This window comes from Barbus barbus, assembly GCF_936440315.1.
Source record: "Barbus barbus genome assembly, chromosome: 22".
In the NCBI taxonomy this organism is placed as follows: Eukaryota; Metazoa; Chordata; class Actinopteri; order Cypriniformes; family Cyprinidae; genus Barbus; species Barbus barbus.
In genome coordinates this window covers 21,580,210-21,597,597 of record NC_136750.1, presented here as the reverse complement: position 1 = coordinate 21,597,597, position 17,388 = coordinate 21,580,210, and the positions used below count along the sequence as shown (strand labels likewise).

The 17,388-nt window shown below is 38.2% G+C and overlaps 3 protein-coding genes across 3 annotated transcripts; 2 read left to right on the top strand and 1 right to left on the bottom strand.

The window, feature by feature from the left end:
• The first annotated feature begins 1,306 nt into the window (after positions 1-1,306).
• Positions 1,307-6,096, top strand: LOC306888039 (uncharacterized protein). Its single transcript, XM_079446136.1, has 6 exons — positions 1,307-2,293; positions 2,480-2,593; positions 3,764-3,955; positions 4,133-4,289; positions 4,797-4,985; positions 5,395-6,096. Exons 1-6 carry the CDS (start codon positions 2,113-2,115, stop codon positions 5,594-5,596), a joined length of 1,035 nt encoding a protein of 344 aa, XP_079302262.1. The 5' UTR covers positions 1,307-2,112; the 3' UTR covers positions 5,597-6,096.
• A 4,166-nt stretch (positions 6,097-10,262) lies between these two features.
• LOC306888679 (apoptosis facilitator Bcl-2-like protein 14) lies at positions 10,263-12,603 on the top strand (the record flags this gene model as incomplete). Its single annotated transcript, XM_079447102.1, has 6 exons — positions 10,263-10,384; positions 10,731-10,885; positions 10,971-11,063; positions 11,178-11,257; positions 11,476-11,739; positions 11,891-12,603. The coding sequence occupies 6 exons, from the start codon at positions 10,263-10,265 to the stop codon at positions 11,930-11,932; spliced, it is 756 nt and encodes a 251-aa protein (XP_079303228.1). The 3' UTR covers positions 11,933-12,603.
• Positions 12,535-16,850, bottom strand: LOC306888599 (tryptophan 5-hydroxylase 2-like). Its single transcript, XM_079447028.1, has 11 exons — positions 15,880-16,850; positions 15,323-15,466; positions 14,996-15,179; positions 14,772-14,911; positions 14,449-14,516; positions 13,980-14,176; positions 13,737-13,872; positions 13,521-13,647; positions 13,093-13,188; positions 12,868-13,001; positions 12,535-12,776 (listed from the first exon to the last, which is right to left on the bottom strand). The coding sequence occupies exons 1-11, from the start codon at positions 16,111-16,113 to the stop codon at positions 12,602-12,604; spliced, it is 1,635 nt and encodes a 544-aa protein (XP_079303154.1). The 5' UTR covers positions 16,114-16,850; the 3' UTR covers positions 12,535-12,601.
• Between the last annotated feature and the right edge of the window lie 538 nt (positions 16,851-17,388).

The following is a 17,388-nucleotide window of genomic DNA, read 5'->3' as shown; positions in this document are numbered from 1 at the left end:
TGTTTCAGTCATGAGTGACACATGGGCTATAGGCCTACTGTACGTCTACTACGAAATTTACACTGCAAAGAAGGCACAGAAGTGCATCTGAAGTGGCATTTAGATGTCTTTATGCTAAAATCGGCTCAGAGGTGGTATTAATGCATTTATACAAATATGCATTATTAGCCTATAAGTCTAGACAGAACTTTGAGCAGGTACAGAGCAACCTTAACTTGACTGTGTAAAGATGCCTTACGCTTATCAGCGGAAACAGAGATACCAAAACATTTTGATCATTGGATTTGATTCACACAGGTCCCAGAAAACATTTTTAAAGATCTCAAGTTAGCATAGACCCAGCAAATCTAATATTTTACAATCCACCTCCGTATATAGCACCGTTTACAGAGAATGCAATATATATGAACATGAGTTGTGGATATATGGTAGGATCTATGCTAATTGTGTTAATATCACTACTACTACCTTGCCCTGCTAATATTCATAAATAGATGCTTTCCATTCAGTGCACAGCTCATCGCATCGGAAATGACTAACCTATGCTAAAAAAAGTACAACAAAAAAACTAGTAAAAAAGAAAAGATTTATATATTTTGTGCATAGAGCGGGTAAATTAATCTTTGCGGTTGAGAGCATCTCAAGATTTGAATCCTTTTTCACCAAACATTTGAGATGGTCCTCACTGCAGAACACAAGATCCAGGGGGCGTGGCAGGATCTAGATCCAACTCCTACCACCTTACATAGACCTAAACCTACCCGTCTCCACCCCCTGATCCCTAAACCCACCCATCTGCACCCCTAAAAACCTACCATCTCCACCCCCTAGATGTGGATCCAACCCCAACCCCTGGATCTTTGTTCTGCAGTGAGGGGCAACTGAAACATTTTAATGCATGGAAGCATCTTAAAGCTTGAGAAGATTACTACGGCAGATGCTTAGTAATTATTTTGACATCCATGGCCAGTCATTGATTGACTAGTGTGCCATCAGGACATCTGACATGTGAGTAGCATACTGCATCAACAACAAATCATTGTTCCAATACTTTTAAAATGTAAACTCACTGAATGCAGCTGATAAAAGCTGTTGTTATTTGATTGTGTCTCTTGGAACACATACATCCTGTGACTGCTCTGTGATTTATCAAACATTCATAAGGCATTCCACAGGAAGACAGACCATAGATGGGCAAACAAAACAAAAGAGGAAGTGCCAGCACTGAATGCATCATATCTGGACTTGTTAGAGTAAATACTGATATAAATAAATCTTGACACTGTTACCAAGGTTTCAGTGCTATGCAGTGAGGAACCTCCCAATAGCATCCTTCTTGCACTTCCCACGCAGTCTAACAGGCTCTCTGCATTGAGATTGAATCCCACTGTGCTCATCCAAATGAACAGAATTCATTCAACCGTACTGGTGTTAGGTCCACATGCCATCTATAAACACCATCTGCTGCAACACACTCTGTTGATACACATGTTTATTATGCTTTGGGGTGCATAAGAAATTGTGACACATTATAAGTCAACATGTTGATTTGACTATATAAATATATAATATGCCGTGTGACTGCAGATTGTGGCTCTGTTTTCCCTCTCTGCAGATATGGGACATAGACTCTCATGCACACAGCCACATGCCCTGATTCACCCTCGACTGTCCAGAGAGAGAGAGCGCGCGCACAAGTTTCTGGAGAGATGAGATCAGGGATTTAAGAGTGCACAAAATTACATCCACACGTGCACTTTATGTTATGTAAGAGCCTTGACTGCCTCACTGTATGCTGTAGGATAACAGAAGCAGTGAGCGGACAGGCAGAGCAGATGCTGTGTACATACACAGGGAAGCCTACGCTTAATACAGCAGGAGAAACAGAAGAATCTGCCATTTTTAAGAGCTATGGGCATAAGCTTGGATGCACTAAGCTTGGATGAGCTTGGATATTCACAGACACCTCAAGGAAAAGGAGCTATTTGCAAGATTCCTTCTTGTGGCACTATGAATGGATTATAATCAGCCATGTTTAGCTTGCTATGCACAGTATTGTGATCACCTCAGGACATATCTGCTGTTTTGATCCTTGTCCTGGGGCCTTTGATCATGACATCAGTGTGGTCCTTGATGTGGGTTGTGTGTGGACTGATGGTGTGGTTTCCCCACACTCACGCAGCCTCAGTGAGCCCCAATCTGCTCATGACCACCTCTGATCCAACCACTGATGAACAACCAATCAATCCAGAGCATCCGACTGAACCTATAGATCCACCCAACAACAACACAGGTGAGAACTGATAGATAGATAGATAGATAGATAGATAGATAGATAGATAGATAGATAGATAGATAGATAGATAGATAGATAGATAGATAGATAGATAGATAGATAGATAGATAGATAGATAGATAGATAGATAGATAGAACTTGTTTTGTGTGTATTCATTATGTGAGTTCCTCATATTCACGCAGCCTCCGAGAGCCCCAATCTGCTCATGCCAACCTCTGATTCAACAGCTGATGAGCAACCAATCAATACAAAACATCCGACTGAACCTACAGATTTTTCCAGCAACAATGATACAGGTAAGATGTGAGGTTGTATGCATATATTTATGTATGTTCTATGGATTATAAATATGTATGAAAATCCAATTAAAAAACATGGTTTCTCCACATTCAAGCAGCCTCAGTGAGTTCCATTCTGCTTATGACCACTTCTGATGCAATAACTGAAGCACAATCAACCACTCCAAAACTTCAGAATGACTCTACAGATCCACCCAGCAGCAACAACACAAGTGCAAACAACTGAAAAAACTGCAGCAGACACAAGGACAGACGGACAGATAGATAGACAGACAGACGGACAGATATATAGACAGACAGACGGACAGATATATAGACAGACAGACAGATAGATAGATAGATAGATAGATAGATAGATAGATAGATAGATAGATAGATAGATAGATAGATAGATAGATAGATAGATAGATAGATAGATAGATAGATAGATAGATAGATAGACAAGCAAATGGATAGACATATAGAGACATATAATATAGAGAGATAGAGAGATGGACAGACAGACAGACACTTTTAGCACTTCATATATACAATTTCTCCTCACCTGTGTGCAAACACGTCTGACATGTCAGCTGATGGCCTAAGTGCACTTTCACAGGTACTTAATAGGAGAACTGTGTGGAATTAATCAATATTTGATAAAGGGCCTTATCTTTATTTAATCAGTTGAGATTCCAAAAGTGGGGAGGAACTGGGGGGATTTGATAGTGAGCCTGGATGGGCAAGAGGCTGGATAGGGAAGACAGTCACTGATATGCTGGCACAGATACAAAGCAACATATACTCTCAGAGCATTATGCAAATAGAAGACAGACATGTACACATTAATGAAAATTCACTGTGGTTCACCACCGGAAAAAAAAAGATGCCTGAGATGTCTCACTGCAAAGGAAACGGATGTCTGCAGTGGTGACAGCAAGATGCATGCATGCAGCAGTAAAACATCTATATCATATGCAAAGAATGTTGGAACTGGAATGATACAGTGGCAGTCACTTCCTCAGAGGGTTTCATGATAATGCATTTATTGGATTTAAAATCTTACTGAATAAATTCAGCCATGTGTCATGAGTCAATGTACTATTTAATCACAGTTTAACACATCATAAAATATTCAAAGTCTGATTGTATTTATCTACACTTATGTGTGTCTTTGTGTTCCTCCAGGACTTGCATGTATTTCTGTGCTTCCCCCACGACGAGGATCGTACTACGTGGAGCACGGCACAGGGGTGTCTGTGGGCTCCATGCTTGTGTTCTGGTGTAAGGGGGGCTACCAACTGGTTGGCCATGAGAAAATCACATGCATCCTACATGCAGGTGTCCCTCGATGGAGCAGCTACCTGCCAGTCTGTGAGAGTACGGCAAACATTGTTTATTCAAAGAAATCATCCTAATTATCCTAATATTTAAAAAATGCCTTATTATTGTTTCCATAGCCAACTTTGTCCATTTCCACTGGATGTATGCAAACATATGGTTTTATGAATATATAACTGGCCATCATATCTGGTGAAACAACCCTATTTTTTTCAGGTATCCCTCGGCCAAATGACCAGGGACTTCGCATTGCTTTACTGGTGTCTGTTGTGAGCGGGGTGGTCATTCTTGTCATGACTGTCTGCTTCATCGTCTGCTGTTGTCAAGAGCGCATGAGCAGAAAAAAGGAAAAGCATCGGACGGGGAGAAGCAGGTTAGTCACTTTAATCCATAGAATAACCATTTAAAAAAATATCAGTAACACTTTATTTTAAGGTGTCCTTGTTACACTCGTTGCATGTACTTACTATTAAAATAACAAACTTGCAAGTAACCCTAAGCCTAAGCCCAGCCCTAATCCTAACCCTAACCATATAGTAAATTGCATGATGTAGTTAGTAAATATTACTCAGTACTTATATGTATAATTACACTGTAACAAACTTAAAATAAAGTGTAACCAAAAAATCTAAATCATGAGAAGAGGTTTACTATATTTTTTTTGCAGGTTACACTTATTTGATTTTTTTTTAATGGAATGTAATTAAACTCATGCATTTTTAATTGTGGTACAAAATTGTCCAAATTTAACAGATATGCAGTGGTCTAAAGTTATAATGATTATGTTTAAAGTTAAACACCATTTTGTAGAGACAACATTCACTATAAAAGTCTTAAACAATCGTTATACTAAATGTGGTGGTACTGTCTTCACCTTCAGGAGAAGAGAAACACAGAGCTCTAGATCTCGGAGGAGCCCGTCCTGGTTAGAGAGAGAGTATATAGACTGGGAGGCATTCCCTCCACCTAAACTTTTCAGCTTGTCCCAGCATCTCGACCGACCGCTGCCTCCTGGTAGTCCCGTTTATTCAGAGGTCGTCAGAGCCTATGAGAACAGAGGGTATGAGAGGTAAGGAAAAACATTTCTGTTTTAAAAAAATGAAAGAAATACCCCCTGAGCACCAAATCAACTTATTAGAATGATTTCTGAAGAGTCACGTGACAATAAAGACTAGAGTAATGGCTGCTGAAAATTTCACTTTTCCATCACAGGACTAAATTACATTTTAAAATGTAAAAATAGAATACAACAGGAACTTACAACAGGAATAGTCTCTCTTCTGCCTATATTTGTGGCACACTACTCCCCTTACGTGTATTAAAACCCACAACCTGAGCCCACTCTCTACAACCACACCACATTTTTTTATATTATGTAATGCGTGGGAGGACGTATAAAGCCATAAGTCATACTATAAGATGTGATTCAGTTTCTGTGATTTTGTGCATTACAGAAATCTCTTTTTCTTTCCACACAGGAGTCAGGAGAGTCTGCTGAGAAGCCCCCATAGCACACACACTACATATCACGCCAACAACCAAATCTACCCAGCCTTTGTTTTCCAAAGGGTTCAAACTGAGCCAAACCCCTCCACCTCTTCTACCACCCCAGTTTATGTACAAATTTCTACACCTCCCAAAAACAAGACCCCACATGCTCCTACTGTCACTCACACATAGACTTGCCTGAAACAGTAGTCTTTTTTCTCATCAGCAGCACTGAATGTGGCCAAGACAGTACAGACAATATTGCACAGATGTGTGGGCAGATTTAACTGCTTGGCATAACCAGAAGCACTTTGATATTTTTAATGTTGATGATGTCTTTTAATATTTGCTATATTGTAAATATATTCCATTTTGAGGTGGACCTAGTTATTCTTGTCAGATCTTTGATAACACTAAAGATACATAATTTAACCTAACTGTAAATAGAAGTTTTGATGATATTGTATTGTATGAACATAAAATCGAAACCAGAATCGTTTTGTTTTGCACATTTAAGAAATTTCCTAGTGGTGGTCACTGGTCAATTACCACCCATTTTCATTAAATTGCATCCATAATGTGTTGTAAAACAGCAATATATACTCTTAGTTAGAATGAGCCATTTGTAACCTAACTGTAAAATTTGCACTTTATTGCACTGATTCATTTGTAATAAATTGTTGTGTCAATCTATTTTTCTTGTGTTCTCAATTGAGTCTTGACGCCCTTGTCAATTTGTGTAAAATTTGCTACATGGGTTTTTAGAAACCAGAACAGATGTGGTAAAAAAAAAAAAAAAATCACTCTCATTTTCATTGGGTGGTGGACACCATACATTCAATGAACCAACTCAGAAATTCAAATAATTGTACTTAATTTACATGAACACAACAGAACAAGGATTGATATATTTAAGATCTGTCAAAAAAGAGAGAAGAAAAAGGACAGTGAACAATTAAAGTGATCTTGTAGCAAGAAAAGGTCAGTTTTAATGTCTCAACATTTTCAGTAACACTTTCACAACTTATTTTGCTTATTTTATTCACATCTTACTTCTGATATTTTGTAATTGTTTATACATTTATTTATTATTTGTGTGTGGGTGTGTGTCTGGTTAAACATTCAAAAGTTTGGGGTCAGTAGGATTTATTCTTTAAGAAATATATGGTTATTTTAGTAAGGATGCATTGAATTGATCAAAAGTGACATTTATAAAGTTACAAAAGATTTCTATTTCAAATAAACACTGTTGTTTTGTACTTTCAAATCAAAGAATTCTGAAAATGGGTTTATTATTAAGCAGCAAATGTTTTGAAATCAATAATTATAATAAATGTTTATTGAGCACCGAAATAGCAAATTAATGATTTCTGAAGAATCATGTGACACTAGAATGATGATTGCTGAAAATTGAACTTTCCTATCACAGGGATGAATTGCAATTTTAAATATATAAAAAAATATAAAATTTATAAAACATTTTAATAATACTTCACAAAATTAGTTTTTACTTTCTAAATGCATGCATAAGCATCTACCTAAATGCATTTGAGAGTTTAATTAATTTTATTTGCCATGTTTTTGTACTACAAGCAATGTTCTTTGTTGTTTCTCTACAGTGCTCAGTCAACATGGCAAACATGACATCAAATGGAAACAACTATACGAGCGATGCTACAAGCGATATGCATCTGTTATTTCTTACCATTGTGGATAAGTGCAATGATGAAGATTATTCCTATATTCGCTTGCCACTAGAAATTTTTACTTTTGTGGTGGGCTTTCCAACTAATGTGGCTATGCTATGGATGCTAGTAAGGGGCGAGAAAGGTCTATCACCCTCTGAAGTTTTGGGGCTCAATCTTGCCGTGCTGAACATCATCTTCTGTATCAGTCTTCCTTTTGATATGTACATTTCTATGACTGAACGCGCTGGACAGCTCCTGACAGTTTCAGAGGCCATTTCAATCCTCAACATTATCGGCTGTCCCCTTCTCTTGACCAGTATGTGTGTGGAGCGATACCTGGCCGCAGCACATCCAGTCCTCTACATGAAACTAGGGAATAAATGGGAGTATCGTGTTGTCTGCTTGGCTCTAATTTGGATTGTCACTTTAGGCGTTGCAGTGATTACCTACCAACAAAGGCTCCCTAAATTAGCCATGTACTTATCAATCACCCTTGATGCTTTCTTACTTGTAATGCTGGCATGTCTAACAGGCATTGTGCAAGTACTACACAAAAAAGGTCCGGGTGAAGGGCAAACTGGTGGAAGAGGTGGATCATCTGTAAAAAACAGAGCACTAAAGAATGCCTTGCTGATTCTGATCCCTTCAGCTGTTATCTATGGACCTCTCCTGGCTATCGCCCCTTACATGTTCACACTTAAGGATGGGGATGAAGAAATCAGTCACACACACTGTTTAATCTTGAATCTGATGCATACCTTTCCCAGTCTTGGGACCTGTCTCGGGCCTGTGTTTTACTTGTCCCGCGCAAAACAACTAGCTTGCTGTAAGAAGAGTGCTGAAAAAGAACAAACAACGACTCAAGACCTACAGCATCCAAAGTGAAGTTTCTATTATGGCTTATTTATCTGAAATATGACATATAAAACACTTCTGTTAGATTATTACATTGAAAATTATGCATAGTATTGTTTTAGTTGATAATTTGCTTGCTTTCAGTGTTGGGGAAAGTTGCTTTAAAGGGATAGTTCACCCAAAAATGAAAATTCTGTTATTATTAAATGTTCTACAAGGCAAGCAGACTGCCATGAACACAATACGCAAACTTTCACTTGTCCTCCCATACAGCAAAATGCTTAACGTGGCATAATGGACTAAATTTTATATTATAATAATAGGTCAAGTCAAGTCAATATTATTTGTATAGCGCTTTTGACAATGCAAATTGTGTCAAAGCAGCTTTGCATTGGCTTGATATAAAACTGGGTGGCTTTATATCAGCTTTACAGTATTTAGACGGGGAAATAGTTTGTCGAAATAGTGTCATTCTCCTCTGGCCAGACAAAATCAGCAGTTTAAATCTAGGCTAAAGCAGAATCAGATTGTGCAAAGGACTCATCTGGTTCTTGTGATCTTGTCCCGATGGCCGTCTTGGAGACAATGATATAAAAGAGCTGTAGACCGTTTATTCTAAATGGAAAAACGCTTAACGTGAAACTTTGCATGTTGCATTTATTCTGGGATCACCTTATGTATATTTTAATAATGATGAGGAGCATATTGCGTTTGCTCTTTATCATCTTAGTCCATTATGCTACATTATCTTTTTCTCCTACAGATGACTTGCAGGACCCTGTTCGTTATTGTACTAAATTAGTTTTAATCGTTTAATCACCACAGCATCTTGTCTCCATTAGCAATACACACGATTCGTGTCGAATGCAAGTGACGTCGCAGGTAGCGGAAAGTGCAAGCGGCGATTGCAAGTGAAATTGTAATTTAGTTTATTTTTTCTTGTCTTCACCACCTGGCTACTGTTGTAAAATATAGAAAAATTCAAAAAAAAAAAAAAGCAATAAATAGAACAAATTTAAAAAAGTGACGCCACTCACGGAAGCGCAAGTTCTGAGATTGCAAGTGCAAGTCTGCAGCCAGACCCTTCTCGCGTATTTGTTTTTTTAATAACAAAAACTTCAAAAGTTATATTTTTGGCCCTTTCACACCAATCACTCCCAATTTCTCTCAACACAGGGACAGGAGAGAAGTCAGTGAATAAATGATTGAAACAAAATAGCTAAGGTACATAATTATTAGAAAAAGTAATGCATCACTTTACTACTAGTTACTTGGAAAAAAAGTAATCTGATTACATAACTCGTTACTTGTAATGCGTTACCCCCAACACTGCTTGCTTTGAAGTTAATGCATATATGCTTAAATATACAAATACTCAAAATGCTATTGACGTAGAGTACACAAATGTATTTGACTTCCTTTTGTTTAGATTGTAGAACAGGTTGAAATGAGCAAACGGTGTGAAAAGTACATTCGTGAACAATGTTCGCAAATAACCACAAAGGTTAACAAGAGCGCATGTGGGGGAGAAGAGAAGGTGTTAAAATCACAAGCGGAGGTGAGACTGATTAAGACTATAATGAAGAAGTGGAAAAGTGTGAGAAGAAAACAAGAGCATAGGCGACAGCGGAAGGACCTCCGGTGAATTAGACATGATTTACAAAGACTGATACTCATACAACAGAAAAATTGGATCATACTGGAGATGAGTTGATGAATGACATACAAGTGGAATTGCCCAAAAAGAAATATAAAGAGACTGAGGAGTAAAGTACTTTTTAGATGCTTCTTGAATTAAGCGTAAAAGATACCAGAAACCCTGTCACCAATAGCCTACTGCTGTTTAGAGTTTGATTATAGAGCTCTTAGTTTAGCTGAAGTTTTATTTTTTCATTAACTGCTTTATATTGTAACCAATAAAATAAGTCTCAAATAAGTCTTTCTGAAGAGCTTCAACTTGCGGCCGGGTGAGCACTTTATGGTTTAGGTTAGATTTGGCTATCCTTTATTCCCTATCTTAATATAGGGATAAAAAGACACACCAAGACAACAATATTAATAACTATATTCTTTAAATACTGTCTTTTGCCAGTGGATTCAACTTTTTACTGATATAAACACTGAAATTAATTTAGTAATTAAAATACAGATTATTTTTACCTGGTTCTTAATGTACTTTTAGTTTTGCAGACAAATCGCAAAGAAAGATAGGTATTTGTACTCATAGTCATTTGCATTTTTATTCTACCCTATATAACAATAGGCCTACAAAAATACATTTATAAGCATTAGCTAGCTGAGACGTCATAATCGAGATGGTCTCCACTGCAGCGCCCCCTGGATTTTTGTTCTGCAGCGAGGGGCTCCTGCAACTTCCGTGCACGCAATACGACGCTCGTACTGTCTCCAACCTTCAGGAAAACTTTTGCATTTCCCGGTAAGTTTTGTTGTTTATTTTCTGTTTTAATTTAATAAGAGATCACATTGCTTTTGCATTAATTCAAGAGACTTAATATGGCCCGATTAAAGAATTAGAACCATGAAATGTGCGTTTTGCATTGAAATTAGCGGCCAAGAGGAACTAAAGTTAGACATGATCCGTAACGTCGTGAAAAGTTGAAACTGTATAACTCTTTTCCGTTTACAAACTTAAACAGTTAAAGTCTTTTTAGATATGAAATGTTAATAAGTTTACATCATTCGTTTTGATTTGATGTGATTATGTTTTTGACGGATGTGACATAAAAAGTCAAATGTCCCGTTAATTTTGACCTGATCTGCAGAAGCCAGTGGTTGTTTCACATGATGGACGGTGACACACCTTTAATAACTTGTAGTGATGAATATCGATTGCTTGAGACATATTGCCAGAAGAGGAGGAATCCAAGCGCAGGATTGATGCAAAGTGCCTGTTTTTGCAGACTGGAGGCAACATCAGGTCAGACCAGAAAGATACTGTATTTGAGATCTGTGACTCTTTCTGAGATGATTATAACGTTTATTGTCATGTCTGTTGAAAACAGGTGATGAGAAGTTTGGTAATGTGGCTGAAAAACTGGCCCAGATTGCAGCCAATGGACTTCTTTATGATGAAGGACTAGAGCCAGACAGTCCTGGTAAAGTGTACTGTCTGTTATACACAACACAATCACCAGATAAGTTGAAGTCATTGAAATATTATCTTCTATAATACTATTGATTATACAGATTGTTATTCTGGTCTGTCCTAGTTGCTAAAGAGGCTAACTCAGATGTAATAGTGAGGCTTGTTGACTTGCTGAAGACATCAGGGGACGAACTGAATGAAACGGTAATCATCATGATCTCTTTACAGACTGTAGTGTTACTGATTAGTTTTGGTTTAGTGTGTAGCTCAGGATAATCCACTTCATTAAATACAAATGTACTTGTTTTGATATCTGGAACAGTTATAAAATACTGTAACTCATTTAAGAGTCACATCAAAGCGTTAAAAAAGCTGTTCAGTTTGTAGTCCTAAAAGCTTAAATGTCCCCTCTGCCTTCTCAGATTCAGAGCAACCAAGAGCTTTTAGGATACCTGCAGCAAACTTTCTCTTACGACTTATTTAAAAAACTGACTAAAGCCTTCATCACGAGTAGTGTGCCAGAATTTCTACCGAACAGCAAAAAACGTGAGCAGATCGCCCTGGCCTTCGAGGTCACCAGCAGACTCAAAGCCCTGGACCTACACCCCATGAACAGGGTCATGGGATACGGAGCTCAGTACCTGCAGGAGAACTTCGCTCCCTGGGTTAAACTGCGCGGTGGTTGGGTGAGAGTTTATGCACCAGTTAAATTTAGTAAAAACAAATGATAAATAACTGCTTCAAATAAATCAGTTTACTTGAAATGAATGCAGTTTACTGAAATAATTACAATAATGCTCAACACACTAATTATATGTCATCTCTGACACACTACAGGAGAAAATCTTTGATGAAGATGATGATGAAGAGGTCCATTGACAAGATACTGTGAAATGGATGGTTTTGATGAAATATTGATATTATCATCTAATATCATCTAGTATTTTTATGAATGTGTCCTTGTTTACATTTAATATAAAATAAAATTGTGTTACTAATAAACTGTTCTTAACTCATTGCTGCATAATAATAAAAAATAGGCCAAATATAATGCTATAATATAATGTTTTATTGACTGAGAAGTTGGCTTTTCAGCAACAAATAAGCAGCACAAACATAGTCTTTACAAATAGAGAATGCCACTGGAATCAGAAGAGCGCCTAGTGATTTTTACAAGTAGGCTAATTTATTTTTTTATCATCTGTAATTGTACATATCAAATGCCTTCACTTGCTACGAGTCTTACTCACAACATTAGGCACAAAGAGGCAAAGACTAGATAGACACTAAATCCTTTCTTTTGCTTTGTTGCTCCTAATAATATCAATATTTCACGAATATCACGTTTATACATTGTAATGATGACTGTGGTTGCAATCTTTCACACCTTATTTTGTGTGGCATACATCCTCATAACATAGACTAATGGTCATTTGGCCCAGATAATCAACAGCACTGCAGATGTTACAGTATTAATGAAATTTGAAGTGAATCATGTAAAACAGTTGCAGTTTTATTCTACAATAAAGCACTGATGATTTTGATTAGCTAGATACCGAGGTACGTGTTCATTTTTCCAAGGGCGTCACAGACAGTGGTTAGGTCACTGCGTAGGTCTTGAACCACGTTCTCAATGCTCCTGGCGTCCTTCAATAAATCGATGCTCTGGGTGTATGGGTTGTAATAGACAGAAAAAGGCCTTTTTATTGTTTTAGCAAATTCCCTGTTTAGAAGGAACAACATTAATTGACATTATGAAGTCTTAATTGTGGATTACTGCCCAATTTTACATATGACTGAATGGATACATTTACCTCATTTTCTCTTTTGCCTCTTCAAAACTCTCAGAGACAAAATAAACATCTTGAAATGTTGTAATGAGGCATTCCTGGTAGCATGTGGTTTTGGGATCAAACATTTTCACTGTTGCTTTGTCAGACAAGGCATGCTGCATAATCAAAGAAGATTAGTCATTCACTTAAAACTTGACATTTTAATACATGAGGTGCTTGCATATAGATTACAAAAGGGCTTCATACTCTCAACTCTCCAATCGAAGACAGAAGACCTGCTCCATAGGCTCTCAACTGGCCATCTTGTTTGCAAAGTCCAAATTCAATTGTGAAGAAATAGCACTGGGGAAAAACAAAACAAAAAACAGTGGTTTATTGCATATATTGCAAAGGCTTAGAAGCAAGATTATCTACAAGATGTTTCTTCAGGCCTTAATGAGATATACCCACTCATATTGAGACCACCAAAAACCTCATACCCAGATCTGATCGTCTCTCACTGAAGTGTGCCATACAGAGCCAGTGATCTGATTTCAATGCAAATGCATGTGACTCAACACCATAGATCAAACTTTATGCCATGAAAAACTTCAGTGACCTTTTTATTTCCGTATTGACTGCCAGTCAAGTTTGAGATGACATTTAAGAATTCAATAAGCTGTTGTCAAACTTACTGTTGCCAGCTTCTGCACATCCTTGTCTGAAGCGCCTAGAGATGCAAGGCCAATCTCTTGAGAAAACTGAGCAAACTTGGGATCAGCTAGAAGCGGTACGTGACCCAGCAGTTCATGGCAGGTGTCCCTGAGGACATAAAAACAGTTTACAGGTTAGAGGTGATGAAGAAAAATTGGTTTTCTACACGAGAATCATTGGTGTTGGTTTATACTCACGGTTCTGGTGTGTAGAGAGGATCAGTGCTGTGACGTATATACTGAGTGCAATTAAACACACGATAAGCCAGACCGGCCAGGAAGTCTCGTGGTGACAGATATCCAGCCACAGGTCGTACGATAAACCCTGACCTCTCTGCAAGGTTCACAATCAAAACCTCCAGATTAAATAGTGTAGACGTTTGAATTGAATGAATGCAATTAATAATGCAAGTAGAATTGTGTTGATGTGACATTTTTTACCTCGTAAGAATCGAGACACATCTTCTAGCTGTGGGATGTTGTCCTCTCTGTACCCACAATGCTTTGTGAGAAGAGGGAGGTTTTTTAAGTACTCGCGACAGGCATGAGTTGGATAGAGTTTTGCAAGTTCTCTGAAAACGACTCCCCATGTCTTCACTTCCTCTGGTGTGTACTCTATCCGTGGGATGGGCTGCCCACTGAAAAGACAAAAAAAAAAAAAAAAACCTGTTTAATATTGAGCAAGAAATGAAAAAGCAAAACAAAACAAAAAAACTCAATTTGTCATTTCAGTTAGTCGGTTTGCGAGACTCCAATTCTAACTTGAATTTCATTTTGGTTCCATTTCTGTAACTTTATTATGCATCTGCTTTTACCTATTTTAGCCATTTTCAACTAGTTAATCAACTGAGCTACAAAAACCCAAAATCAACTACACAAGAATATAAACTATATTATAATCCATACTAACAATTTGTAGTTCATTGCAACCTCAACAAAGTACTTCCTCCTTTCCCGATATATTTTGTCTTTAAAGCCCTGCAACAAAGAACAAAGAATCACTTTACAATAAGGTTTCATTTTTAACCAGGGCATCATGAACAATTTTTACAGAATACAGAATCATTTTTACAGAACATACTATTTTTTGTTAGCTATTGCATTACTGAATATTAATGTATAGACCCTTATTACAAAATCAAGAGTAAACAGTATATTGTTTGTCGTTGGAACGAGGTTTCATTCACTCTACTATTGAGTTACTACACAAATTTACTAAACAGATTTACTTACTGGATGGTCAGCATCCAGTTCTGAGCCGTACATTAGTACTCGATGAGAGCATTGATCCAGCTCTGAGATCGTTTGGGGAAACCATGGTATTCCTTCCCCATCTGGCAACCCACCCAAAACGCACACACAGTCCAAACAGTCTGGAATAAACACATCAGATGAATCAGTAACATTGTCACAAAGCCAGAACATAATTACAATGGCTATTCTGAGTTCCGGCTCACCGGTCTCTGCAGACCACCCGTGTTGAGGTGTGTTATAAGACACAATGTTGACGTGGTCTTTCAGGTGCTGCACCAACTCGTTGAACTCTTTCTTTGTGCAGTTGCACTCTGCATAAATCTCCACTTCATTGGTGACTCTCTTGGATCTCCGAGACTCGATGTGGGACAAATTCACATGCTTCTCCTTTAAACATACAACGGCAGGATGTCACTTTGCTTTCAATCAAAAGTCTATCAAAATTATTATTAAATAAGTACTATGCGTTAGATAAACTTATTAAAATGTACTATTAATCTACCCCACCAAAAGATGAGATGCTTAATAACCTGAAAGAGCCTCAGTGCTTTCACCAGACAGCCCACTTCATTCTTCAGAGAGAAAACCACTGCTAATTTCCCAAGGTCATGAGTGGATTTTGGTTCTTCTTTGTCAGGTCTTTCATCTATCCGATTAAAGGATGTCCTGCGGAGCTGTTGCTTAGTGAACATAAAACTCTTAAGATGGACAAATGGGTAAAGATAAAGGCTTATTTCTTTTAAAAAGTAATTTAAAATGTTTATTTACAAGCGTTAAGTATGCACGGGTGGTAATTAACAACCTCAAAAGGATAACTTATACTGAGAGACACTTTGACCAACTTTTTTTTTATAATGTTAAAATATTGTATTACATCACTGTGCCCAGTTCCAGCTGTCAAGGCTTTTAGTCAGTATATTATATAATTTTGTAATGAAACATTTCATTAGATTTCACCAACAGCCACTAATGACATTTTCCAGTGTAAATATTCCATATTCCAAAAATCTTAATGAATATCAAGGAAATTTGACTATATAGGATGTGGCGTCCAAAAGAGGGTCCATCAAAACTGTTCAGTACTCACCATGGAGGCTGCAAGGTGTTGTTGGTCATACATCGCTGAATCCAAAGATAGACCTCGCCGAGCCCAGTATTTACTGGAGAACATCATCATAGCGGGTTGCATCTTTGGAATTGCTTCTTGACCTCTCTTCCTGAGAAGCCCAACGGGTGATTTAGGGGCTGCCTGGGGCCCCTTTAGATTAGTTTGTAGTTCAGAGGACATAGTTGCTGTCTGAGACGTCTTCTTTCCCTGCATTTCATATGGCGAAGGTGCTGTTGTCTCAGACGATATCTCCTTAAGCTGCCCCTTCAGAGATCACTGGGAGCTCCTTGCATGTGCCACAGTACCTGACACTCCTCCCCCGGCAGTATCAGAGCTGGGATTATATACTGAAGAATGACGTTGAGAAGGGCCACTCACGGGGCAGGCAATCGCTCATATTAGCTTTTGAGGGGATGGCTGCTCCATTAGGAAATGTCGACACATCCAAGCCCTGATTGAAGTGGATAAGCTCATCTCACCTTCTAGGAGAAATGAATCTAGAGCAAAATAATTCAGATTTCAAGTTTTCCATAAATGGGGCTTCATTTTCTAGCTAGTGGAAGAGAGGGAGATAAAAGCAAACACCTCCCATCATTTTTTTTTGTTAAAGATATGAAGTGAAGTGAAGTGGCATACTGCCAAGTATGGTGACCCATACTCGGAATTCGTGCTCTGCATTTAACCCATCCAAAGTGCACACACACAGCAGTGAACACACACACACCGTGAACACACACCCGGAGCAGTGGGCAGCCATTTATGCTGCGGCGCCCGGGGAGCAGTTGGGGGTTCGGTGCCTTGCTCAGGGGCACCTCAGTCGTGGTATTGAGGGTGGAGAGAGTGCTGGACATTCACTCCCCCCACCTACAATCCCTGCCGGCCCGAGACTCGAACCTGCAACCTTTGTATTACGAGTTCGACTCTCTAACCATTAGGCCACGACTTCCCCCTATAGAGGCCTTTGCACAGTTTATCACCTAGAAACATGTTCAATATAGAAAGCAAGAAAAAAAATGTTAGATTAAAACCTTAATTTTCACAAAATATGAACTTAAATGCCAGCATTATTTATGTAAACATCATCGTAAGCAAAATGGGTTTGGGGCAATTGTGGAAACTGCCTTTTGACCAGAGATGCATATTGTTTATGGGTTTTGGGGAATGACTGCATGTTTGTCAGTGCACAAAATGCTGCCGTTTCTTTAATGAAAGGGAGCTAGAAGAGAAATAACATTACTGCGGTGAGCAGAGAGCTATCAGCTTCCTCTGAGGCAATTTCCTGTGGAACAGGAAATAAAAGAGATGGAAGTCGATTCGGTGTGTCTTTGTTGTGGGCTGTGGTTACTAGTGGATAAAAGACATTTCATCCTCAATCAGTATTTTCACAGTCTCTCCATCGCATCTGCAAATGTCATGATGGGCCGAATGAACGAAGACTACAGACTTTGAATCTAAAACCACATTTACATGCCAGTCGTAACTAGTGAT